The sequence below is a fragment of the Talpa occidentalis genome, unplaced genomic scaffold (genome assembly GCF_014898055.3).
Source record: "Talpa occidentalis isolate TD23 unplaced genomic scaffold, MPIMG_talOcc4v2.1, whole genome shotgun sequence".
NCBI lineage: Eukaryota > Metazoa > Chordata > Mammalia > Eulipotyphla > Talpidae > Talpa > Talpa occidentalis.
Window position 1 is genome coordinate 100,983,464 of NW_026555331.1, and position 25,086 is coordinate 101,008,549.

The 25,086-nt window shown below is 43.3% G+C and overlaps 1 protein-coding gene across 1 annotated transcript; it reads left to right on the forward strand.

The window, feature by feature from the left end:
- Positions 1 to 24,947, forward strand: MALSU1 (mitochondrial assembly of ribosomal large subunit 1). Its single transcript, XM_037517908.1, has 4 exons — positions 1 to 262; positions 1,636 to 1,814; positions 23,639 to 23,720; positions 24,504 to 24,947. Exons 1-4 carry the CDS (start codon positions 1 to 3, stop codon positions 24,689 to 24,691), a joined length of 711 nt encoding a protein of 236 aa, XP_037373805.1. The 3' UTR covers positions 24,692 to 24,947.
- The last annotated feature ends 139 nt before the right edge of the window (positions 24,948 to 25,086 follow it).

A 25,086-nucleotide genomic window follows, 5' to 3' on the forward strand; every position in this document is an offset into this window, starting at 1 on the left:
ATGGCGATGGGGTCGAGTAGCTGTGTGGCGCGGCTGTTCCGGACCCTGCCGTGGCGCCCGGCCCTTCCCCGGGGCGCGGGGTCGGTGGCGGCCGCAGGGCCTCGGCTTCGGCTGCTAGGCGTGGGGCGGCTCCCGGCGGGCTCAGCGCTCGGCCGGGCCTACCTGACACCGGACGCTGCGCGCGGCCTGCATGGCGGGCCCGGGCTGAAGGAGCAGGCAGAGCGGGCCGCCGGCGAGGGACTCCCGGAGTCGGGCGCAGTAGGTACAATTTTAGACGAGGGGGCTGGTGACGGGCTTTTCTGGGAATCTGAGGGCCGACTCCCAGCTGAGGAGGCCTGGGTTGCCTCTCTCTGCGTTTTCCTTGTAGTAGTAAAATTCCCACGTTTTCAGAGCTGGAAGTGAAGAAAGTGAAGCCGAGACTAGAACGTCTGACGTCTTCAAAACTCCAGGTGTCAGAAGGGCCACACTGGGGCCTTGGCATCACAATCTCGCCATCCTCATTTCTCTTCACCTTTATCCTCTTCTTCTAAGGTCCAGAAAATGGACATGTCGAAAGTGTTGGGGCGTGAGGATTTGAGGAAGAGGTAGGAGCTGGGAGCCATGGGACCAATTAAAGGTCCTCTACTTATACTTTTTATTGTAGAAAGAGATTGTAAATTTCACATTGTGAAAGCTTAGCATATGAGAGAGGTCTTAGTGTATTTAGCCAGTTGATCCTTGGAAGTTAGCTTTAGAGCTTAGTACACCTATAAATTAAATTAACGGCCTCTAATACTCCTAAATGAAGTAGAAATTTCTGGGGGAGGAGGGAGATAAAGATAGCAGTTATGTAACCCAAGTGGCTTTATAAGAAAAGCTTGAGGTTTCAAAATGAGAATCACTTTAAAATTTTTAGCTCTCTCTTTGGTTGATTTTTAGGCCACATATTTAGTTGTCTCAGTTTCTTCATCTCTCAAGTGAATGTTATGGACCAAATGTTGCCTAACAGTTGTAGTTCTGTGGTCCTTTAGAGCTGGGATTCAACTAGTTTACCTCAGGATATCACCACCTCCCCAACTTTTATTACTGTTTTACTTTTTTTTTTTTTAAGATTTATTTATTTATATAAGAACTGGAGTACAGGCCAGATGTGCAGGTGGGTGAGGATTCACCAGAGACAGAGAGGGGAGCAGAACAGGCAGACTGACTGAAATACACTGCTGAGGGGAGCAGCAGGCGAGACAGAAGAAGTCTGCCCTGCCGTGTGGGTTGCTTCCTTGCTTCCGGCACCGCACAGGCTGCAGACAGCTTCATAGCACTGCGCTGAACCGCCTGCGCCACCAGGGAGGCCCTGTTTTACTTTCTTTTGATTGCAGTTCTTTGAGGTATTCTGAGTAGAGACTCCTTTATTGCTTGTGGTAATAGCAAAGAATGGATATAATCTGTGCACCCTTCCCATAAAAGTTGAGTGCTGCTTTTTAAAACCAAGGCCTAGGTCCACCTACCAGGAGAGCTAGACCCTGTTGTCTTTCCAAACATTATAGCCAAACACCCTGTGGAAGAGCAGTTTCACTGTTGACTGCCTGCATCGCTGGTGCTTACTGAGTCTGTCTTCTACTTGGCCTCCTGACAAAAGCAAATATTTATGCATTTCAGATCCTACTGGTCTCAAGTTTGACATCGATACACTGGTTTCACTTCTGAGGCAAGAAAATGCAAGAGACATTTGTGTGATCAAGGTTCCTCCAGAAATGAAATACACAGATTACTTTGTGATTGGTAGTGGGACTTCTACCCGACACTTACATGCAATGGCTTTCTACATTGTGAAAATGGTAGGCTACTTTCTTTCTCTCTGGAAGCATTAATTGAATGGAATAGTGCCAGGGCGTCAGGATAATGAGCAACAATTAAAAGTAAATCCATCTTATGAGATTGTATGAATAGAAATTACTTTTTAAGAAAGGCTTTTTTTTTTTTAAAGATTTATTTATTTATACAAGCACTGGGTACAGTCAGAAGCGTGGGAGGGTGAGAGAATTCACCAGAGCCAGAGCAGGGACCAGAGCAGGCAGAAGGACCGAAGTACACTGCTGAGGGGAGCAGCAGGCAGCAGGAGAGGTCTGCACGCCATGTGGGACCCTCACCCAGTGGCCGGGGAGCAGCCGGGGTTCGAACCGGCGCTGCCGAGGCTGCGGGCAGCTTCGCAACCCAGCGCTCAACCATTGTGCCACCGGGGAGGCCCAAGAAAAAGCTTTTTTAAAAGCATTTTAAAAGGATAGGTTTATTAGGAAAAGGAGAAAAAGAGAGGCATCTGTATAGTCAGGCAGGCAGGAGAGCTGCCAAATTTATTACTGATATGTTGTATTCTGTTTAGTTGTATATAATAATTTTTTGTTTTATTCCATTGACATTTTAAAACCATATGACGTGTAAATTAATTTTGTTTATGTTCTCTATTTAGAGATAGTTTTGATAGGAGTACCTTATGTTTGTTTTGTTTTGTTTTAAATATAGTTTTTATATATTTTACATCATTGTTCATTTTTGTGTAATGTTTGCTCTCTCAGGCGTAGTCCCCATAGAATTCCCACCACCAGTTCACTTGTGCTCTATTGCCGTAGTCCCTTGTGCTCTTTCCTCCCCTGTTTTGACCCCCTCTCTCTTCTCCTGTTGATTTTGTTTTGTTTTGTTTTTTATTGTTATTTTTTCCCCTGATCCCTTGTTGTTTCCCCTATGTTCCTCCTATAAGTGAAACCATTTAATTTTTTTCTTTTTCCTTCTGGCTTATTTCACTGAGCATGATCCCTTCTAGCTCCATCCATGTTGCTGCAAATGGCATGAGTTTATCTTTTTTGATTGCTGAGTAGTATTCCATTGTGTATATATACCACATCTTCTTGATCCAGTCGTCTGTTTTTGGGCATTTGGGTTGTTTTCATATCTTATTTATTATAAATAGTGCTGTAATAAACATAGGGTGCAGGTATCCTTTTGAATGTTTTTGTGTCCTTTGGGTAGATTCCTAGAATTGAAATTGCCGAGTCATATGGTAGCTCCATTTGTAGTACTTTGAGGAACTTACACACAGCTTCCCATACTGGTTGGACCAGTTTGCATTCCCACCAGCAGTGTAGGAGAGTTCCTTTTTCACCACGTTGTCACTAACATTTGGTGCCTGTTTTTTTAACATGTGCCATTCTCACTGGTGTAAGGTGGTATCTCATTGTGGTTTTGATTTGCATTTCCCTGATTATTAGGGATTTTGAACATTTTTTTTTTTCCATATATCTGTTGGCCATTTGCATTTTACCTTTGGAGAGTTGTCTTTTTAGCTCTTATGCCCATTTTTTGACTGGATTGTTGACTTTGTTTTTGTTGAGTCATGTGAGTTCTTTGTAGATCTTTGTGATCAGTCCCTTATTTGTATAGTAAATTTTCAAAAAAATTTATTGAGCAAAAAATTTTCTCCCAATCAGTAAGGTGTCTCTTTGTTTTGGCTAATGTTTCTATTTCTGTACAAAAGCTTTTTAGTTTGATGTAATCCTAGCTGTTTATCTTTTCCTTCACTTTCTTTGCTTTGGGCGATGAGTCTTTAAAGATGTTACTGAGGGGCCTCCCTGGTGGTGCAAGGGGTTAAGCATAGCACTGTGAATCTATCCACAGCCTCTGCACCACCAGTTTAATCCCCGGCAGCCAGGGAGCTACCCACATGGTGCAGCAGACCTCTCCTGTCTCGCCTGCTGCTGCTCCCCTCAGCAGTATATTTCAGTCAGTCTGCCTGTTCTGCTCCCCGCTCTGTCTCAGGTGAATCCTCTCACCTCTCCCATCTCTGGCCTATACCCCAGTTCTTGTATGCATAAATAAATAAATCTTTAAAAAAATAATAAATAAAGATGTTACTGAGATGTATGTCATGTAGTGTTTTACCTATATTTTCTTGTATTTATTTTATGGTTTCAGATCTTGTGTTCAATTCTTTTATCCACTTTGAGTTGATTTTTGTGCATAGTGTGAAAGTAGTAGTTTAGTTTCATTCTTTTGCATGTGTTGCTCCAGTTTTCCCAGCACCAGTTATTGAACAAACTGTACTTGCTCCATTGCATATTCTTTGCTCCTTTGTCAAAGGTTAGCTGTCCATATATGTGTGGCTTTATTTCTGGGCTATTTGATTCCATTGATCTGTGTGTCTGTTTTTGTTCCAATACCTTACTGTTTTAATTATTATGGTGGTGGTGTATAGTTTGAAGTCTGGGAGTATGATCACTCCATTCTCCTTCATTTTAGTCAGGAGAGCTTTGGCTAGTTGAGGTTTTTTGTGGCCCCATATGCATTTCATCAATATTTGTTCTATTTCTTTGAAGAGTGTCACTGAGGTATTTATGGGGATAGCATTGAATCTGTAAATTGCTTTTGGTAGGATGGCCATTTTAATAATATTTATTCTTCCAGTCCATGAGCAGGGGATGTTTTTCATCTCCTTGGTTAAGTTTATTCTCAGGAATTTGGTTTTGTTTCAATTGTGAATGGGATGGTTTTCTTAATTTCTTCAGATTGGTTGTTTGCATATAGGATGGCTACTGATTTTTGTGTGTTGATTTTGTGTCCTACTTTAGTAAACTGGTTTATTATTTTAATTAGTTTTTCCGTGGAGTTTTTAGGGTTCTCTGTATATTATGATATCATCTGCAAACAGTGATAGTTTTTTTCTTTTTTTTTCTCTTTTTTAATTTAAATTTTATTTTTTATATTCCCCATACAATTATATCTCCCTTATTTTGACCCCAACCCCTTCTTTCCCCGCCACTCCCCCCCCCCCCAAACAGTGATAGTTTTACTTCTTCTTTCCCTGTTTGAATTCCTTGTATGTCTTTCTCTTGCTGCTCTGGCTAGGACTTCCAGTATTATGTAGAAAAGCAGTGGCAAGAGTGGACATCCTTGTCTTGTTCCTGATCTTATAGGAAAGGCTTTCAGCTCTCCACCATTGAGAATAATATTGGCTGTGGGTTTGTCATGTTAAGGGGTGTTCTTTCTAACCCCACAATTTTGAGGGCCTTCATCATCATAAGTGGATATTGAACTGTTTGAAATGCTTTCTCAGTATCTATTGATATTATCATATGGTTTTTCTTTTTCTTTTTTATTATTTTTCTTTTTTCTTTTTAAAATTTTTTTGAAGATTTTATGCATACACGAGCTGGGGCACAGGCCAGAGGTGTGGGGATTGGAGGAGTGGGGTGAGAGGATTCACCAGAGACAGAGTGGAGAATAGAACAGGCAGATTGACCGAAGTACACTGCTGACAGGAGCAATGGGCAAGTCAGGAGAGGTCTGCTGCACCATGTGGGTTGCTCCCTGGCTGGCGGGGGGATCAAACTCGTGCTGCAGAGGCTGCGGATAGCTTCATAGGTTGTTTCTTAATCCCTTGCGCCACCAGGGAGGCCCTATTTTTCTTTTTATTGATGTGTTGGATTACATTAATTGATTTTTGAATGTTGAACCATCCTTATGCCCTTGGAATAAATCCCACTTGGTCCTGGTCTTATCCTTTTCATGTATTGTTGGATTTTGTTGGCAAGGATTTTATTGAGGATTTTTGCATCAGTGTTCATTAGGGTGATTGGCCTGTAGTTTTCTTTTTTTGTGTTGTCTTTGTTTGGTTTAGGTATTAGTGTAATGTTGGCTTCATAGAACATATTTGGTAGTATTCCTTCTTTCTTTCTTTTTTTTTTTTTTTTTTAAGATTTACTTATTTATGCATATAAGAGCTAGGGTGTAGGCCAGAGGTGCCGGGGTGGGTGGTGAGAGGATTCACCAGAGACATAGTGGGGAACAGAACAGGCAGATTGAAATACATTGCTGAGGGGAGCATCTGGTGAGATAGGAGAGGTCTGCTGTGCCATATGGGTTAGTGCCCTGGCTGGGGATCGAACATGTGCTGCAGTGCCTGTTGACAGCTTCACAGTGCCGAGATTTAACCAGGGAGGCCCTGATTTCTTCTTTGATCTTCTCTTTAATCCAGTGGTCTTCAGTAGTGTGGGTTTCAATCTCCATGAAGTGGGAGGGTTCCTTGCTTTCTTTTCATGGTTTATTTCTAGTTTGATGCCTTTATGATCAGAGAAGATAGATGGTATGATTTTGATCTTAATGTATCTGTTGATGTTTGTCTTGTGGCCCAATATGTTATCAGTCCTGGAGAATGATCCCTGTGCACTTGAGAAAAATATGTGCTTGGATTTTTTTGGGTGTAGTGTCCTATAGATGTCAGTTAAGCCCGTGAGGACTTGGTCTTTATTTAGGGCTCTAGTGTCCTTATTTATTTTTTGTTTTTGTTGATCTGCCCATTGATGAGTGGGGTGTTGGAGTCTCCTACGATATGTGTATTTTCTTTCTTTTTTTTTTTTTTTTTTTAAGATTTATTTACTTATGCATACAAGAGCTGGGGTACAGGCCAGAAGTGTATGCTGTGAGAAGATTCACCAGAGACAGAGTGGGGAACAGAACAGGCAGATTGCCAGAAGTACACTGCTGAGGGGAGCAGTGGGCGAGTCAGGAGAGAGTGGGCGAGTCAGGAGAGGTCTGCTGTGCCATGTGGGTGGCTCCATAGCCGGGGGATTAAACTCGGACTGCACTGGCTGCGGACAGTTTCATAGGTTGTGTCTTAACCCCTTGCGCCAGTAGGGAGGCCCCTGATATATGTATTTTCTTTATTGTCTGTTTTCAGAGTTGATAATGTCTGATATATTTTGGTGATCCTTCATTAGGGAGTATGTGTTGATGAGTATATCTTTGTGATGTATTGTCCCCTTAGTCATAGTGTCCATCTATGTCTCTTTTTACCTTTTTTAGTTTGAAGTCTGATTCATCTGATATAAGTATAGTTGTTCCTGCCTTCTTTTTTGGTCCATTTGCTTGTAGGATTGTTTTCCAACCTTCTACTTTCAGTCTATGTTTGTCTTCTGTAGTTAAAGGTGTTTCCTGGAGACAGCGGAAGGTTGGATTTTGTTTTTTTTTTTTATTTGTTTGTTTTTTGTTTATACATGCACTGGGTACAGTCAGAAGCGCGGGAGGGTGAGAGAATTCACCAGAGCCAGAGCGGGGAGCAGAGCAGGCAGAAGGACCGAAGTACACTGCTGAGGGGAGCAGCGGGCGGCAGGAGAGGTCTGCGCGCCATGTGGGACCCTCCTCCGGTGGCCGGGGAGCAGCCGGGGATCGAACCGGTGCCGCAGAGGCCGCGGGCAGCTTCGCAACCCAGCACTCAACCGCTGCGCCACCGGGGAGGCCCTGGATTTTGTTTTTTAATCCAGTCTGCTACTCTGTCTTTTTATTGATGAATTTAGTCCATTTACTTTTTTTTTTTTTACATTGGAAAGGAACTTTACTTTTTTAAATAAATTTTATTTTTATATTCCCCATACAATTGCAGCCCCCTTATTTTGACCCCAATCCTTCCCCTCCCCACCCCCTACCCCCCCCATAGAATGTCTCTGGTTCATAGTTGTTTGTTGATTTTGATTTTCACTTTCTCATAGTTATTCATTTTCCTGGTCCCTTATTTAAGTTTTCTAGATTCCTGCTGTGAGTGAGACCATCCGGTATTTTTCTTTTTCTTTCTGGCTTATTTCGCTGAGCATGATCCCTTCCAGCGCCATCCATGTTGCTGCAAACTGCATGTGCTTATACTTTTAAGGTTAATATTGATACATTGGTGTCTGTATTTGCCATTTTCTCTGTCTTTTTGTGATTTTATCCATTTATTCTCTTATTCTTTTCCTCTGTTGGTTTTGGCTTTAGGTGTTCTTGTAGTATTTTTTGGAGTGGGTGTTTAGTAGTAATGAATTTCTGGAGATTCTGTTTGTCTGAGAAGGTCCTTATTTTTCCTTCATAGAGGAAGGAGAGCTTTGGGGGGTCAAGTATTTTTGGTTGGCATTTGTTGACTTAGAGTTTGCTGAATATGTCACTTCATTCTCTTCTTGCCTCTTCTTTGGAGAAGTCTGATGTCCGCCTGATTGGTTTTCCTTTATAGGTTATCTGCTTTCCCCCCTCCCCCCCATCAGCTTCATTATTTTTTCTTGTCTTGGACTCTTGGAAGCTTTACTATTATGTGTCTTGCTGTAGTTTTCCTTTCACTGTGCTACTTTGGTGTTTTTCTAGCTTCCTGTGTGTCTATTTTCATCTCCTCTTTCATGCTTGGGAAGTTCACTTCATTTATCTCCTTTGATGGTTTCTCGGTTCCTTTGTTTCTCTCCTCACTTTCTGGAATTTATATAACTTATATTTCCTTTCCTCATGGTGTCAGATAGTTCTCGAACTTTTTCTTCATTTTTCCTTCTCTCTCCTTTCCCTTTTTGGTTCTTTTTTTGTCTCTGTACCTTTGAGAATACTGATTCATTCTTCTATTTTATCAGTTCTGTTTTTGTTGCTTTTCCTATAGTTCTTTAGCTCCTCCTTTAATCTTTTAATATCCTGTGTTCCCTTCATTTCCTTTTTTAAAGACTCAGTTTCATTCTTCAGTTCATTAATTACATTTCTCATATCATTCTTTTCCTTTTTGTCTTCTTTGTTTTTTAATCATGGCAATTCTATTTTTTTTTTTTAAAGATTTATTTATTTATACAAGCACTGGGTACAGTCAGAAGCGTGGGAGGGTGAGAGAATTCACCAGAGCCAGAGCAGGGAGCAGAGCAGGCAGAAGGACTGAAGTACACTGCTGAGGGGATCAGCAGGTGGCAGGAGAGGTCTGCGCACCATGTGGGACCCTCCTCCGGTGGCCGGGGAGCTGCCGGGGATCAAACCGGCGCCACAGAGGCTGCGGGCAGCTTCACAACCCAGCGCTTAACCACTGCGCCACCGGGGAGGCCCAATCATGGCAATTCTAAATTCTCTGTCAGGCAGAGAAGTTCTTCCATATCATTGTTGTTGGGGTCGGTTTTCTTTTTATGGTGTGTCCTTCCCCAGAGGACTTGCTTGGTTTTTTGTATTTTTCCTTCTCCCTAATATATTCTGTGTAGGGCCACTGTGCACCTGGTACTAGTGGGCATCTTTTTGGGGTGCTCCTGGGTCGTCGGGAACTGGTGGCCAGACTGAGACTGGTACTGTTACGCCAGACTCCACAAGGGTCATGATGCTGTGGATATGTTAATGGGTGCTGTCTCTAAAGATCACAGAGTCTTTGTATGCTGCTGGTCTTTTTTTCCTATGTACCTGTCTTAACCTTTGTTTGCAGAGCCCTCCCTCTTCTTTATTCAGTTCCAGTAGGGGATCCCTGGGTTGCTGGCTACTGATAGCCCGGCAGACAGGTCCGCACTTCCCTGGGACCCACAATTCATCTTGATGGCGGAGCCCTCCCTCTCTTCTACTCAGTTCTGAAAGGGGGACTGTTTTTTAATTTTTTTAATCGAGGTACTGTTAGGATCCGCCATCAGGTTTCACCACCATAATGCACCTACCGAGGAATCACCCATAGTCCCCTACCAGAGTCCGTTAGACTTTTCCTTCCCTCTTTGTTCTTTTTTAAAATTTTTTAAGAAAAAATTATTTTCTTACATCATTGTCAATTTTTGGACAGTATTTGATTTCTTCCCTCAGGGGTAGTCCCCATAGTTCTATCACCACCTCCCCTTGTTCCCTCTCCCCTGCTGTATATCTCAGATTTATTGTCAACTTGCAAGTTTTGTCTTTTTCATGACCCTTTGTCTGGTTTCTCTATATTCCACATATAAGTGAAACCGTCTGATATTTGTCTTTTTTCTTTCTAACATATTTTGCTTAGCATAATCCCTTCCAGCTCCATCTATGTTGCTGCAAATGGCATGACTTTATCTTTTTGGATAGCTGAGTAGTATTCCATTGTGTATATTTACTGCATCTTCTTGATCCGGTCATCTGTTTGGGGGCATTTAGGTTGATTCCATATCTTCGCTGTTGAAAATAGTGCAGGTATCCTTTTGAATTAATGTTTTTGTGTCCTTTGAGTAGATTCCTAGAAATGAAATCACTGGGTCATATGGTGGATTCATTTTTAGTCTTCTGAGGATCCTCCACACAGCTTTCCTTAGTGGCTGAACTAGTTTATATTCCCACCAGCAGTATAAGAGGGTCCTTGTCCACCACATCCTTTGCAGCATTTATTATTTATAATTTTTTAATCTGGTCTGTTCTTACAGGTGTGAAGTGGTATCTCATTGTAGTTGTGATTTGCATTTCCCTGATAATTAGTGATGTTGAACATTTTTTCATGTGCCTGTTGGCCATCTATATGTCTTTGGAGAAATGCCTGTTTAGCTATTCTGTGCATTTAAAAAAATTTTTAGACAAGGAGGGAGAAAGTGTAAGTTCAGGAAAGTTTTATTTGTGTCTAGATATACATGAGGAAAAATCATTTTAATCTATTTTTTTTTAAATCTCCAAATTTATACAATGCCATGCAATTTATTAATATATATCAAACATTTCTAAGACCTAGGAATATTTTTAAAACTTCTTTTCTGTTGCACATTTAAATGACATATAATATTATATTAGATGTACAGCATAGTGTTATACATCATCATGATTTGATATTTGTATACAGTGTGAAATGATCACCATAAGTCTTTTTCCGATCTATTCTTAGCAATTTTTAAAATTTGCAAAAAATTGTTTTTAAGATTTATTTGTTTATGGTCTACTAGAACTGGGGTGTAGGCTAGAGGGGGAAGGTGAAAGGATTCACCAGAAACAGTGGGGAGCAGAACAGGTGCATCAACTGAAATACACTGCTGAGGGGAGCAGTGGGCTAGGGAAAAGAGGTCTGCTGCACCATGTGGGTAGCTCCCTGGCTGGGGATGGAACTCAGGCAGCAGTGGTGACAGCACTGAGACTTAAACCCCTAGAAACCCCCTAGGGAGGCTCCTGTTACTTTTTTAGGAAATTCTCTACTGTTTTTTCGTAACAGCTGTACCACTTTACACTCCCACCAACAGTGTAGAAGGATTTCCTTTTTTTCCATATCCTGGCCAGTACTTATTTCTTGTTTTGTTTTTTCATGATAGCCATTCTCACAGATGTGAATTGATATCTCATTATGGTTTTGATTTGCATTTCCCTGATGATTAGTGATGATATTCACCATATTTTCATGTACCTGCTAGCCACCTGTATGTCTGGAAAAGTGCCCTTTCAGATATACCCTTCATTTTTATATTGAATTATTTGGGATTTTTTGTGGGTTTTGTTTTACTTTAGGGTGTATGAGTCTTTTATGTATTTTGGGCATTAACCTACTGGATATATGGTTTGTGAATATCTTCTAAGTAAATTGCCTTTTCATTTTGCTGATGGTTTCCTTTGCCCTGCAGAGTTTTATAGTTTGATATAGTTCATTTGTTTTTACTTTTGTTTCCCTCATCTTTGGAGTCAGGGCCCCAAAAAATATCACTAAGACCAATGTCAAGGATTTTACTATTTATATTTTCTTCAGACATTTTATGGTTTCATTAAATCTATGGTTTTAAAATCAAGTCTATAGCCCATTTTGAGTTGATTTTTTTGATAGTCGTTGTGATTTTGTGATATATAGGGAAAATGTACATTTGGTTATTTACATGACCAGATATATCTTTTGCATGTATATTTGGTCTTCATCCACAGTTTCTCGCTTACAGCTCCCCAAAACCTTCAAGTTTCTTAAGTGCTGGGAGTGATGAATGTGTCTCTTACTGTGTTAATGAGGTGGCTTTTTGGAAGTATTTGCAGGTGGGTCTTTGAGTCCTGCTCCCTGATTTCCTGGAAATCAGGGGTTAAGGATTGAGTTCAATTGCCAGTGACCAATGCTTTGATTAATTATGCCTGTATAGTGAGCCTCCATAAAAGTGCAAAAAGAGGAGGCTTGGGGAATTTCCTGAACATGTGGAGATTTGGGGAGACTGGTACACCTGGGAAGTGTTGTGGGGAGAAATATTGGGGTGAGGCTGGAGGCACTGGGGGTGAAAGAATTCACCAGAGACAGAGTGGAGAAAAGAAAAGGTGGATTTATTGAAATACATTTGCTAAGAGAAGCAGCTGGCAACTCAGAAGAGGTCCTCTGCCTCTAATAAGGGTTTGGGGCTTTTTTAATACCTTATTTTCATGGGCTTTTCCTGACTTGGGAAGTCAGTTCTTGCTCATAGTTATCCATTGGGTGGTGCCTGGGTCCTGTTTGCATTGTTTCCACATTCCCTGGAATTCTGATAGCCCTAAGTCATCTTAGACCTATGGTCTGGTTCCTGTGGCTATTATATCAGATTACTGTAGCAGATCAGGATTTCTATGATTGGAGCAGACAGGTGAAGGAGGAGTCCTGGAGCCCTCGGTGTTTTTTTCAGGTTTTATTTGACATTTTACCAGGTGCATGGCAGGCAGGGGTGCTGGGGGGCCAGGAGGCTGGAAGTCTCCTAGCCCCCAGCAAATCTTCATTCTTTTTGGGCTCTCTGGCGTTCTCTCGTGGCCTCTGCTTCTCTGCTGGTTCTGCTGCGCTCTCTCACTTGTTCTCCTCCTGGTCGTTCTCTTTCTTCTGGTTGTTCCGTTCCTCTGGTGTCCTGTGACGCCGCCCTTATGAGCCCAGTCTCGGCCCAGGTGTACCCACCTACATATGCCCACACCCTACTCCAGGTGTCCGCCATCAGGCATGCATTTAATCTAATGATGGAAGGGCAGAAAAGCCTGATAGTTTTTACTTACCCTACAATTACCTTATCTACTTGATGTCTCCCAGCGTTGTTCTGCTGTGCAAAATGTAGAGACTAAATTTTAACTTTATTAAATGTACCCAATATTTCCCCTTCTCCCAAGAGGACCATGGCAAATCTTTGGGAATGGGGTAAAGGTCTAGTTTTTGTAGCTGCTTCATAGTGCTGGGGCACTACATAGTGCTGGCTCTGCATAGCTTGTTGTCATTTTGAGACAGTGAGGAGTGTGGTGAGAAAGGGACCAAGGTGACCATTCTTGGGTGTCCAGGCTGGGATCAATTTTGTCCCTCATGCATTGCTCTAAGGGGCTACCAGTAAGGTTGATTATCAGAAATAGGAACTAAATGAATAAAGGTTAAGAATGTAGGGTTCAAACGCCAGAAGGGAAAGTACTCCAACATGAAGTCGTTAGGGCCATTTACCAGGTGGAAAGTTTTGCTTGCCTGATCAAAGGGAGAAAAGGGGGAACAGTTTGGTAACTGGGAATTAGCATCATTTGTAAGTGTGGATTGAATTTGTGAGGTGACAAACTTAAGAATGTTGAAGAGTGGGCACCCTGCAATAAGGAGCAGAAGAAAGTGAAATAGGGAGCCCAGGAAGGAAAGTAACCAGGATAGCCAAGACCAAGTGTCCTTCCAGGAATTCCAGCTGCTATTGGCTTGTCCATGTAATTGATGGGGTTGATCCAAGAATTGCTGAATATGTTGTTGGACCTGTTTGAATTCATAAACCCCAAAACAACATTTTTCTTTTAATGTAGCACAAGTGCCTCCTCCAGCAGTGGTGATAACATCAAGTGTTTGATTTTTTTTTTTTTAAAGATTTATTTTTTCAATTTATGCATACAAGAGGTGGGGGGGTTTGAGGATTCACCAGAGGCAGAGTGGGGAACAGAACAGGCAGATCCACTGAGATACACTGCTGAGGGGAGCAGCGGGCCAGACAGGAGAGGTCTGCTGCACTATGTGGGTAAGCTCCCTGGCTGGCGATCAAACTCGTGCTGCAGTGACTGCCGATAGCTTGATAGTGCTGAGACGTAACCCCTTGCGCCACCAGGGAGACCTGACTTGATTTTGTAAAACCATGCTTAACACTAAGTTGAGCTGCTTCTGCACGATGTCAAGAGAGGCTGCTATTTGTTAATTGGCCAATGTGGCCGAGAGATATACCTGATAAGCCTTGTGAAACCTATTACCTCCAGAGTAAACCCTCAGCGGTGCCTGTAGAAGCTCCCAGTTAGGCAAGCCCTGTTATAATGGGGGCTATTGGGGCTCTCTGAGTCCTTTGAAGTCTGGTAGTAACAGGGAGTGGGACAGCCTCCAAGTGCTAGTCCAGTTGGTCGGGAGGCAGGTATAAACCTGTGTACCACAACAGCGAATGCCCAAGGAGAGAGGAAGTCACCCAGTATAGTCGGTATATGTGGCTGTCGTCCCTGGTTTTTATGCGTGACCTTAGATTGAAATGCCATGGCCCGTGAAGCCATAGGTATAGGGTTTAAACATGGGATTGCATTGTGGTAGATACTGGAAGAGCCCAACTCCCAAAAGGCAGTGCTTTGGCCTGGGTTGCTAAAGAATTTTCCATGAGTGGTATTGGATATTAAAATACAGTTTGTCAAAACCCTGTTTGTGGTGGTTAGAATTGGAACCAGTTACAGAATGGAATAGGGCGGCCAGAACAGAATTTTCCTAAAATGGGGAGGTGACTTAATAGTTAAGCCAAAGGGGCCTCCCCGGTGGCGCAGCGGTTGAGCGCTGGGTTGCGAAGCTGCCCTTGGCCTCTGCGGCGCCAGTTCGATCCCCGGCTGCTCCCCGGCCACCGGAGGAGGGTCCCACATGGCGCGCAGACCTCTCCTGCCGCCTGCTGCTCCCCTCAGCAGTGTACTTTGGTCCCTCTGCCTGCTCTGCTCCCCGCTCTGGCTCTGGTGAATTCTCTCACCCTCCCGTGCTTCTGACTGTACCCAGTGCATGCATAAACAAAAAAACAAACAAATAAATAAATAAATATGCCTCTATTTAAAAAAAAAAAAAAAAGTTAAGCCAAAGGAGGTGATATATTGTTGTAAGCAGTTATATTTTGGATTGACCACCAAGTGTTGAGTGTAGAGTGAGATAACTGTCGAGGCTAACTGAACCCGGCAGAGTGGTGTCTTGGAAGATTGAGGTTAGAACTGGTAGAAAGTGGAACAGGGCATTGAACACGCACCTTGGAATAAATAGGTCCCAGAATGGCTGTGGAGTTTTGTCTGTCCCCCAAGTAGGCATGATAGTCAGTCTTTTGGATATCATGTAGTACATGAGCCCCAAGAGTTGGGCCCACTAGTATTCCAAAGGCTCATCTCCATTGCGCCTGGAGATAAAGGCAGCAGGGGTTAGATTTGTCTTTTTTGTTTTGTTTTTTAATTTAATTTAATTTATTTATGCATACCAGGGCTGGGGTCTGGACCAGAGGTGTGGGGGTGAGAGGATTCACCAGAGGCAGAAAAGGGAGCAAAACAGGCAGGTCCACTGAAATACACTGCTGAGGGGAGCAGCGGGCAAGATAGGAGAGGTCTGCTGTGCCATGTGGGTTAGCTCCCTGGCCAGGGTTTGAACTTATGCCACAGTGGCTGGTGATAGCTTGATAGTGCTGAGACTTTAACCCCTGCACCACCAGGGAGGCTCTTGGTAACCCTCTTTGGAGGGCTAAGTTTGAATGTTGGCAGAGTTAGGCAATCTCTTGCCTGTGGCTTTACTCCAGGCTAGAATCACCCCAAGGCTTCTCTAGGCTTAAGCCCCTTTGAACTCTTGGCAGTGTTAGTGTTACAGTCTTGGCCATGAGCAATGTTAAGACTTCAGAGTAGAAGAGGGGAATTTTGAGCAAGACATGATGGGAGGGGGGGTTGTTAGTTACAAAGCCTAAGGTGAATTTTGATGTGTAGGAGTATTTTACTTATTTGATTTGCAACAAAGACAAAGGTCCTCGATGCCTCTCAGGAGTACACTGGAGGTAGTTGGGAGTCTTCTCCAGTAGAAGCTGCTTGCTTTGGGAGAGGTATACCCACTGATTGTGTCCCTACAGTTTGACCTCAGTGGGTGTTGTTAAGAGGACTTGAGGAGGGTTGTTGGTTTTTTTTTTTTGTTTTTGTTTTTTTGTCCTGAGGCAAGGTTTTAAGGAGGACCCAGTCTCCTGGAGAAATGTTAGGATGGCTAGAGATGGAGAGAGAAGTGTTGGCCAGAGAAGTGTTAGCATCTGCATAGTCATGAAGGGACTTAATAGTTAAGCCAAAGGAGACAATATATTGTTGTAAGCAGTTTTATTTTGGATTGACCACCAAGTGTTAGTGAGGAAGGGTCGTCCATGTAAGAGTTCAAAGGTGCTTAAGCCTAGAGAAGCCTTGGGGTGATTCTAGCTTGGAGTAAAGCCACAGGCAAGATATTGACTGAGGACTGCTGGGTTTCTTCTGTTAATACTATCAAAACATAGTAAACTTTTTAATGGTCTGGTTAGCCTTTTATTGGTTGGGTTAGCTTTTTCTGTCTTTCCTGAAGACTTGAGGGTACTAGGCTACATGCAAGTAATAAGTCATTTGTTGGGCAACACTAACACCCTGAGTTTCTTGAGAAGTGAAAGCCAGGCCATTGTCTGATTATAATGACCGAGGCAGGCCAAACCTAGAGATGATGTGTTCTAGCACTGCTATAGTCACCTCAGAGGATTTTTTGGATTTGGTGGAAAGGCCTTGATTCACCCTGTAAAGGTGCCTATCAGGACAAACAGAAATGTTTGTCCTTTACATGGAGGCATATAAGTGAAATCAAGCTGCCAGTCTTCCCCCCGGTAGACTATACTGGACATATTTGAGAGGTGGGGGAGGAGCTAGGTTTCCCTCAGGATTTGGTTTAGAGCAAGTGGGACAGTTTTGGGAGTGTTTTTAAATCCCACAGCACAACCCTGGAAGAGAGGGTTAATAAGTGCCCAGAGAGTATTAGCTTCCACATGGGTGGAATAATGGAGGACATGTAAAAGCTTCTGTTGGGTCGCCTCAGGCAAGATGTTTTTTCAAAAACTTCAGGTGTATAGACTCCTCCTCCTAGAGGAGACAGGTCAATCATGTGACCCCTTTGTCTACAACCAGGGTCTCAGAGTTGGTAACTTCATTGGGGGGTCAGTGTTTGAGACTGCCTCAGTGCCTGGAGAGAGGGCAGAGCTAGCCCTTTCTTTTTCCTGTCTGTTGTTCCTCGTGGGAGTAGTTAGGAGTTAGTAACTTGATGGAGTTTAAGGGTGCTTGGACCTAGAGTCTGGCCACTGCTTTGGCTTCCCGATCTTTCTATTGTTACCCTGTGGTATTTCACTGTCCCTTGCAGTGCATGACTGCCACTCCCAAGGGCAGGGTTATAGCATTTAGTAATGGCAGAATCTTGTTAGAATGTCTAATAGGATTATTTTGGGCTATCAGAAAGCCTCGCTACTTCCAGATAGCTGTCAACAATGTGTAAAGAATAAGAGGAATCAGTGTATATGTTAAGACTAAGCCCCTTTCCAAACTCCAGTTCTGTAGTGAGTGCAATGAGTTCAGCCTTTTGAGCAGAGGTTGTGCCTCTTGGCAGAGTAAAGTTTAGCTTCAGTAGTATCAGTTAGGCTGACTCTGGCATAAACTGACCTTTGAACACCATCCTGAATGAAACTACTGACATCCCTAAACCAAATTTCATCAGTGCCTACAAGCGGTGTGTCCTGGAGGTCCGGCCGTGCAGCACAGGTGTAATACAAAACCTTCAGGCAAGCATGTTCAGTTGCTGCTGTAGGACTGGGGTCAGGGAGGAAGGTAGCAAGATTGAGGGTGTGGCAAGGTTTGATAGTTGAGTCTGAAATTTCATAATTCTGTCTGACAACCAGGGGAACGCGTTGGTCCCTAGGTCCTCCATAACTTGGTGGGGAGTGTATACATGGAGGGCTTGCCACAGGATGAGTTTCGAAGATTCTTCAGCTAAAAGAGCTGTTGCTGCCAGACCCGGCAAGCAAGGGGGCCAGCGTTGGGCCACAATATTTAGGGGGAATTGGAGCAAGGTAGAGTAAGTGGTTCCTGTCTCCACTAAGAAGGTGATCTTTTTATCTGCCACTTCTAGTGTCACCCGAGGCTCCTCCATAGAGATCGTACAGGGGGGGCCTGTCTCACCTCTGGGCCGCATCAGTAAAGGAGGTCCTCCCACACTGGGTTCTTCATAGTCAATGACTGTAATTTTGCCTTCACATCTAGCTGACCCCCTTCCTTCTCTGGAGAGTGGGACAGCCCCTCTTTCAATGCCATGTGCAATGGCACAGAGGGCATGGCCCGGCGGGTGGCTTTTTCAGACGCTGCGGCTGAGGTGTCCTGGTAGCTGGCAGTGGAAACAGACTGGGACCCTTTAAGAGGTTGAAGTTCTGAATGCCCTTGGGGGCACCTGGGGTCTCAGGTGAGTCTGAGGTGGCAGGAAGCTGGCAGTGGCAGCCGCTGTATATTGGCCCTTCCCTAACCTTTTTCCCGCTTTCTCTTTTCCTCTATAACCTGGCTGGCCTCCTCCCTGCTATCGTATACCTTGAAGGCCATGTCCGAAAGTGTGGGGGAAGCGGTCTGAGGCACTTATCCACTCTCTGGAGCTTGGACCGGATTATCAGAGCAACACTGGCTAATGGAGGAACCTGCTAAGATGCTTATCCTTCTATAGTCTCTAGGTCCAGAATGGTACCTGACCTAAAATAATGCAGGATTCTCATTAGGCTCCTGAGTAACTTCCCTCAGATTTTCATAACTGACTGCCTTTCATAATTAACAATTGCCTTCTGCATTCCCTGGAGGAGACCGATAAATCATGTGGTCCCTTTGCCTATAGCCAGGGTCTGGGAGTTGGTAGCTTCACTGAGGGTCAGTGTTAGGGACTGCCTCAGGGCCGGGTCTGTTAAGAGGATTATGAACATGTAGCTCATTGGCATGTGCCTCAGCCTGTGTCCAGACTCTGTACAGGAAGTGGTCAGAATGATACATATTTAACAACCAGGTTAAATCAAAGACTAAAGTAAGTCCATTAAATTCCTCAGTAAAATGGGTAGGGTCCTGAGAGCAGCTCCCTAGCTTGTCCTCAGACTGGGCAAGATCAACATGGGAAAGGACACATGGACTCCGATGTCCATTTCCTCATTTGCAACTTCCCATAAACGGAGGATTTTAGATTCTTCCTTTGCGGAAGATTCTTAAGTGGGGCTATAGAGTGTCCCACTCCAAGTATAGGCTGGAGAAAGAGGGTTATAAGCAGGTGAGGCTCCAGGCCCAGAAGGACGGAGATTAGGGGGTCATGGTGGTTGTCCCATAGTGGCCCCTTCTGGTGGGAAAGAAGAGCCTGGCAGGCTGATGGGAGATGTGGTGCCTGCTGGTGTGGAGGAGCCCCCAAAAGAGAGGGGTCATCTAGGATGTCAAGCTCAGTGTAGGGCCAGAAAACTTTGCCGAGCACATCTGGCAAGATTTGCAGAGGTCCCTACCTTGGCTGAAGTCCTTAAACGCCTGGACAACTCTGGACATTTGCTTTGGCCACAGTAAAAGAGGTCTGATTGGAGGATGATGTTATAGCTAAGGGTGCCGTTTATAGGCCAGATTTCTTGGTCCTCTAGTTTGTATTGGGGCCAGGTAGTGTTGTGAAGAAAAATTAGATGTATTTTCTTTAGAGTCTGAGGGTCAAATTTGCTCCAGTTTTTAAGAATGCAGCCCAAGGGCAGCCTGTAGCAACAAAGGGAAAGCACTTGCAATGCCTGGTAGATGTCCCTGTGTCCTGGGGCTTCCTTCCCAGGACCTAGGAGTCCAAGGTGCCCTACAAACTGGGTGCCGTTCCACCAGGAACTAGGGTTCTGAGTCACCCTGCAGTCTGGGGGCTTCCCTCAGGAACTCTAGGGGCCTGAGTTGCCATCACAGCCTTCTCCATTGGGTGTAGGGTGTTGGGTCCGGGATGACTCTCCACTTGTCAAGCAGTGTTTCAGTAGCTGGAGCAAGCAGACTCGATGCCTGACCACAGAGGGAAAGGCAAGGAGGAGGAAAGTCAAACTGCCACTGACCCAGCTTGGTGGACTGTCCTGCATGTGGGAATTGTTCAGGGACATTTGGGGGTGCCCAAGCCAGACCCCTTCTGTTGTCCATGAGCCAAACAGCCTACCTGAGGTTTTAAAGGGAAAAAGGGGGCCTCCCCGATGGTGCAGCGGCTGAGCGCTGGGCTGCGAAGCTGCCCGCAGCCTCTGCAGCGCCAGTTTGATCCCCGGCTGCTCCCCGGCCACTGGAGGAGGGTCCCGCATGGTGCGCAGACCTCTCCTGCCGCCCGCTGCTCCCCTCAGCAGTGTACTTCGGTCCTTCTGCCTGCTCTGCTCCCAGCTCTGGCTCTGGTGAACTTTCTCACCCTCCCGCGCTTCTGACTGTACCCAGTGCTTGTGTAAATAAATAAATCAATCTTTAAAAAAAAAAAAAAAAAGGGCGGGGGGAAGGGCTGTTCTTCACCCAGCTGGGCTCCTGGAACCTTTTGGTATAATTGGGCTGTTCGCAATATTCAGTTGAGGTTTCCCTGCAGTCCACCGGAGAAACTGAGAGAAGGAACAAAGGGTTCTCATACCAGGTTTCTCCCCATATGGTCCACCAAAATGTAGTGAGGAAAAGTGTTGGGGTGAGGCTGCAGACACAGGGGTGAAATAATTCACCAGAGACATAGTGGAGAACAGAAAAGGTAGAATACGTTTTTGATTATTTATTGAAGTAAATATACTGTTAAGAGAAGCAGTGGGCAAGATGGAAGAGGTCATCTTGCCCCTAGGAAGGATTTGGGCTCTTTTTATGTCCTATTTTCATGGTCTTTCCTGAGTGGGGGAATTGATTCTTGCTGATTGTTATCTCAGAACATCAGGTTTCAAGTCAACCTTCCCCTCAGGTGGTGTCAGGGTTCTGTTTGCTGTTTCCACATTCCCTGGAATTCTGATAGCCCTAAGTCATGTTAGCCCTGTGGTCTGGTTCCCATGACTTTTTTTTTAAGATTTATTTTTTTATGCATACAAGAACTGGGTTGTAAGCCAGAGGTGGAAGTTGGGGATGGTGAGAGGATTCACCAGGGAGAGTGGGGAGCAGAACAGGCAGATCTACTGAAATACACTGCTGAGGAGGGCAGCGGGCCCAACAGGAGAGGTCTGCCACACTATGTTGGTAGCTCCCTAGCTGGCAGGGGATCGTACTTGTGCTGCAGTGGCTGGCAATAGCTTGACAGTGCTGTCTCTGTAATCCCTGTGCCACCAGGAAGGCCCTCCCCCATGGCTGTTTTAACAGATTTCCTTATCTACTTTGTCTCCCTACAGTGTTCTGTTGAGCAATAAGTAGAGGCTAGATTTTAACTTGATTAACTATACCCCAACAGAGAGAGCATAGAAGCACTGTGCCTTTCCCCCCCTACCTTGCTCTGTGCAGCTCTGCCATCTCTTTGAGTTATATCCTGTGTAATAAATTGCAGCTGATTTCTATATGTTGCTTTTGTATCCTGCAACTTGACTGAATTCATTTAACAGTTTTTTGATGGAGTCTAGGCTTTTCTATATGTAAGATCCTATCATCTGTAAATGGACAGTTTTACTTCTTCCTTTCCAATTTGGGTATTCATTTCTTCTTGCCTAATTGCCCTGGCTGGGACTTACAGTACTATATTAAATATGAGGCAAAAGTGGACATTCTTGTCTTTTTTTTTGGAAAGCAAAACTTACAATATTAGATTGTTGAGTATAATGTTTGCTGAGGGCCTTTTCATATATGGCCTTTGTTATCTTGAGGTATATTTCTTAGTATTCTTAGCTTGAATGTTTTTATTGTGAAAGGGTGTTGCGCTTTGTCAAATGCTTTTTCTGCATCAATTTAAGATGATCATGTGATTTGGTTTAGTACAGTTTTATGTTGAGCCAACCTTACATCCCAGAGGTTAATCACACTCCATTGTGGTGTATAACCTTTTTAATATGGTATTGAATTTAGTTTGCTAGTATTTTGATTTTGCATCAGTTTTCATTAATTATATTGGGCTGTCTCTTGCAATGTCTCTGATTTGGCTCTCAGAGTAATGTTAGTCTTATAGGTGTTACATAATGTGTTCTCTTCAATTTTGGAAAAGTTTGAGTCAGGACTCCTGATTTTAAATCATTAGTAGAATTCCTCACCCTGGTCCAGGGCTTTTCTTTATTGGGAGTTTTTTTGGGTTTTTTTTTTTGTTTGTTTGTTTGTTTTTTTAGATTTATTTTTACTCATGCATATAAGAACTGGGGTGTGGGTGAGAGGATTCACTAGAGAGTGTGGGGAGCAGAACAAGTGGATCTACTGAAATACACTGCTGAGGGGAGCAGTGGGAGAGACAGGAGAGGTCTGCTGTGCCATGTGAGTTAGCTTCGTGGCAGACATTCAACTCAAGTTGCAGTGGCTGGCAGTAGCTTGATAGTGTTGAGACTAACCCCTGTGCCACCAGAGAGGCCCCTGGGATTTTTTTGATAACCAGTCAGTCCCCATATTAATGAATAGGTCCAAATCTTGATTTCATCAACTTTGTCTGTTTTGGTTTCCTGATCATTATGTCCTTCCTCCTACTAAAATTCTATTCATTTTCTGGTTCTTTGTGGTGCAAACTTAGGTTATTGATTAGGGAACTTTATGCCGTTAGGATTATAATTAAGTTTCCAGTTATTATTTCTAATTTACCTTGTGATCTCTTGACACTTTTTTTAAAGTATTGTTTAAATTTACATGTTGGTGGATTTCCCCATTCTGTTGATTTCTAGTTTAATTTCATTGTGATCAGAAAATATACTTTGTGTCTCCACCACATAAAAATTAAAATTTTTGTGTGTGGCCTAATGTGAACTCTCCTGGAGAATGTTCCATTTGCACTTAAAAAAAAAATATATAGAATTTAAGTTCCAATTGGAGGATAGTGTTGAAGACCTCTATTCTTTTCTGTCTGGTTCTATTCCATCATTGAAAATGGGTTATTGAGTCTCACATTATCTTGTTGTTGTCTAATTCTACCTTTAATTCTGTTGGTGTTTGTTTCATGGTTAGCTCTGTTGTTTGGTGTGTTTATAATACTATTTTAGTGACTTGATCCTTTTTATCAGCATATGTCCTTTGTCTCTTGTAATAGTTTTTTGCTTCAAGTCATTTGTCTGATATGAATTTATTGGGGATATGTGGGATGATAAACGTTCCATTACCATTGTCATGAAAGTAGATGAGATGGCACCTATAGAATTGAGAAGACCTAGCCTTAAAACAAGTTGCAGTGAAAACAAGTTGCACTCCTCTGGGAGTGAAGGCAAACCAGGATGGACAGAAAGGATTATATCTAAATTGGGGTCCTACTGTTTTAGATGAAGTAGGATTTCTACCCTTTTTTTTTTTTTTTTTAAAGATTTATTTATTTATTTATACAAGCACTGGGTACAGTCAGAGGCATGGAAGATTGAGAGAATTCACCAGAGTCAGAGCGGAGGATAGAACAGGCAGAGTGACGAAGTACACTGCTGAGGGGAGCAGCGGGCGGCAGGAGAGGTCTGTGCGCCATGTGGGACCCTCGCCCAGCGGCTGGGGATCGAACCGGCGCTGTAGAGACTGTGGGCATCTTCACAACCCAGTGCTCAACTGCTGCGCCACTGGGGAGGCCCGAAAGGATTATATCTATAGGTGAGGACCTGATGTTAAGTGAGAGGTTCAGAGGCACCTTGGTAAAGGAGTGGTGTAGCCCTGTTAGAAGGGTTTGGGCGGAGCTCAGAAAAGTGTAGGAAGTGGGATATTTTCCCTATTTTTAATGATGGGCCAAGACAGAGCTATGAATAAGTTAGTTCCCAAATTAATGCCAAGAAAATTACCCACAGACCACCCTCAGTGAGAGACTAGTTCCATCCTTTCTCACTTTACTATATGCTCTGGCTTTTTACAGTACAAATACCTGAAATGTAAAAGTGAGCCTCATGTTAAGATTGAAGGGAAAGACACTGATGACTGGCTCTGTGTGGACTTTGGTAAGTAATTTTGGCACTAATGTTGAACTATTTTCAGTTGCAAAAGGAACACAATCAGATTATTTCCATGGAAAATTTTTGAAATGTGTTTAAAATGCTTTAATTCTATAACTCAGGTGGTCTTACCTGCAAAATCCTCACCTAACCGAAGTATACTAGATAATGCATTCCCAGAAGGTCTAATTACTGTGTGGAGTATAGAGCCACACAGGCCAGAAAGATGGTAAGTAGGATATAGTGGTGTGAGAAGACAAATTTGGTTATTAGTATATACGGTTTCAAAGTGTTTCCCTACAAAGTACTTAATAATTACAAGAGTTACTTAAGAACTGTGAGGAACTTGAGATTTTATCTAAACTTGAAAGCTAACAAGTTAGCCAGCCAGTGTCACAGAGTGTATTACAAGAACACAAGTCTATTCTGGGGTTAAAGATGAGGGGCTGTTTATTACTTAAACAAAAGCATTAACATTTTGTAACAGCTTCTCTGAACCCCAGTTTCTATAGGGCAGCATGTGGCTAGGTGACACCTGCACACCAAGTTCTTAAAGAGGAACCCTGAGATAAGGGTATATACATTTTATTGGTATGGAACATCACTTCTGTGGTATTTTGGCTGGAAGGGGTTCACAATTTGCATTGCTAACAAGTTTCCAGGGGATCACAATGAGAACCATTGCACTAGGTCCTACAGTTATACCACGAGGGTAATATATGTACTGAGTTGAGATCACAAAGCACATGAACTGTTTCTTCACTGTAATTCTTTATCTGTCCTTGATAGGCAGCATGGTGATTCATTTGATGCTTCCAGAAACAAGAGAAACCTATGAATTAGAGAAATTATGGACCCTACGTTCTTATGATGATCAGTTAGCTCAGATAACAACTGAGACATTACCTGAAGACTTCATCCTTGGAATGGAAGAGGACACTTCATCCCTAACTCCAGTAGAGTTCAAATGTAAATAAAATGACATGAACTGCATTAGTGATTTCAGATTTGGATTGAGTTGCTTCTTAAATAATTGGCTAGGTTGCTGTTAAAACACAGGCATTCATGCAGACATGTGGAGAGTGTACGTAAGTGAACTAATTCTCACATCAAGAATCAGTATTTTAAACTGAAATTTTAATTATATCCTTAACATTGGCTCCTATGCTTACTTAAACATAAAACACATAACCATCCCATTGGTCCTGTTAATACCAAAATATTTACTATATAAAAACAGGACTTAAACTGTTCCAGGATTCTCCAAATGACAGAAGAAAAATATGTAGAGAAGTTTCAAGCATCCTAAGGTTGTACAGGTAAGTCATGCTACTGCAGGATGGGAGGGGAAGTTAGTAAACTGCTATGCAAC

Excerpts from the sequence above, each read along its gene's own strand:
- MALSU1 (XM_037517908.1), top strand. The coding sequence starts at position 1 with ATGGCGATGGGGTCGAGTAGCTGTGTGGCGCGGCTGTTCCGGACCCTG. Across the intron at positions 263-1,635 it reads CCCGGAGTCGGGCGCAGTAG|ATCCTACTGGTCTCAAGTTT; the intron begins GTACAATTTTAG and ends TATGCATTTCAG. Across the intron at positions 23,721-24,503 it reads CTGGCTCTGTGTGGACTTTG|GCAGCATGGTGATTCATTTG; the intron begins GTAAGTAATTTT and ends TGTCCTTGATAG.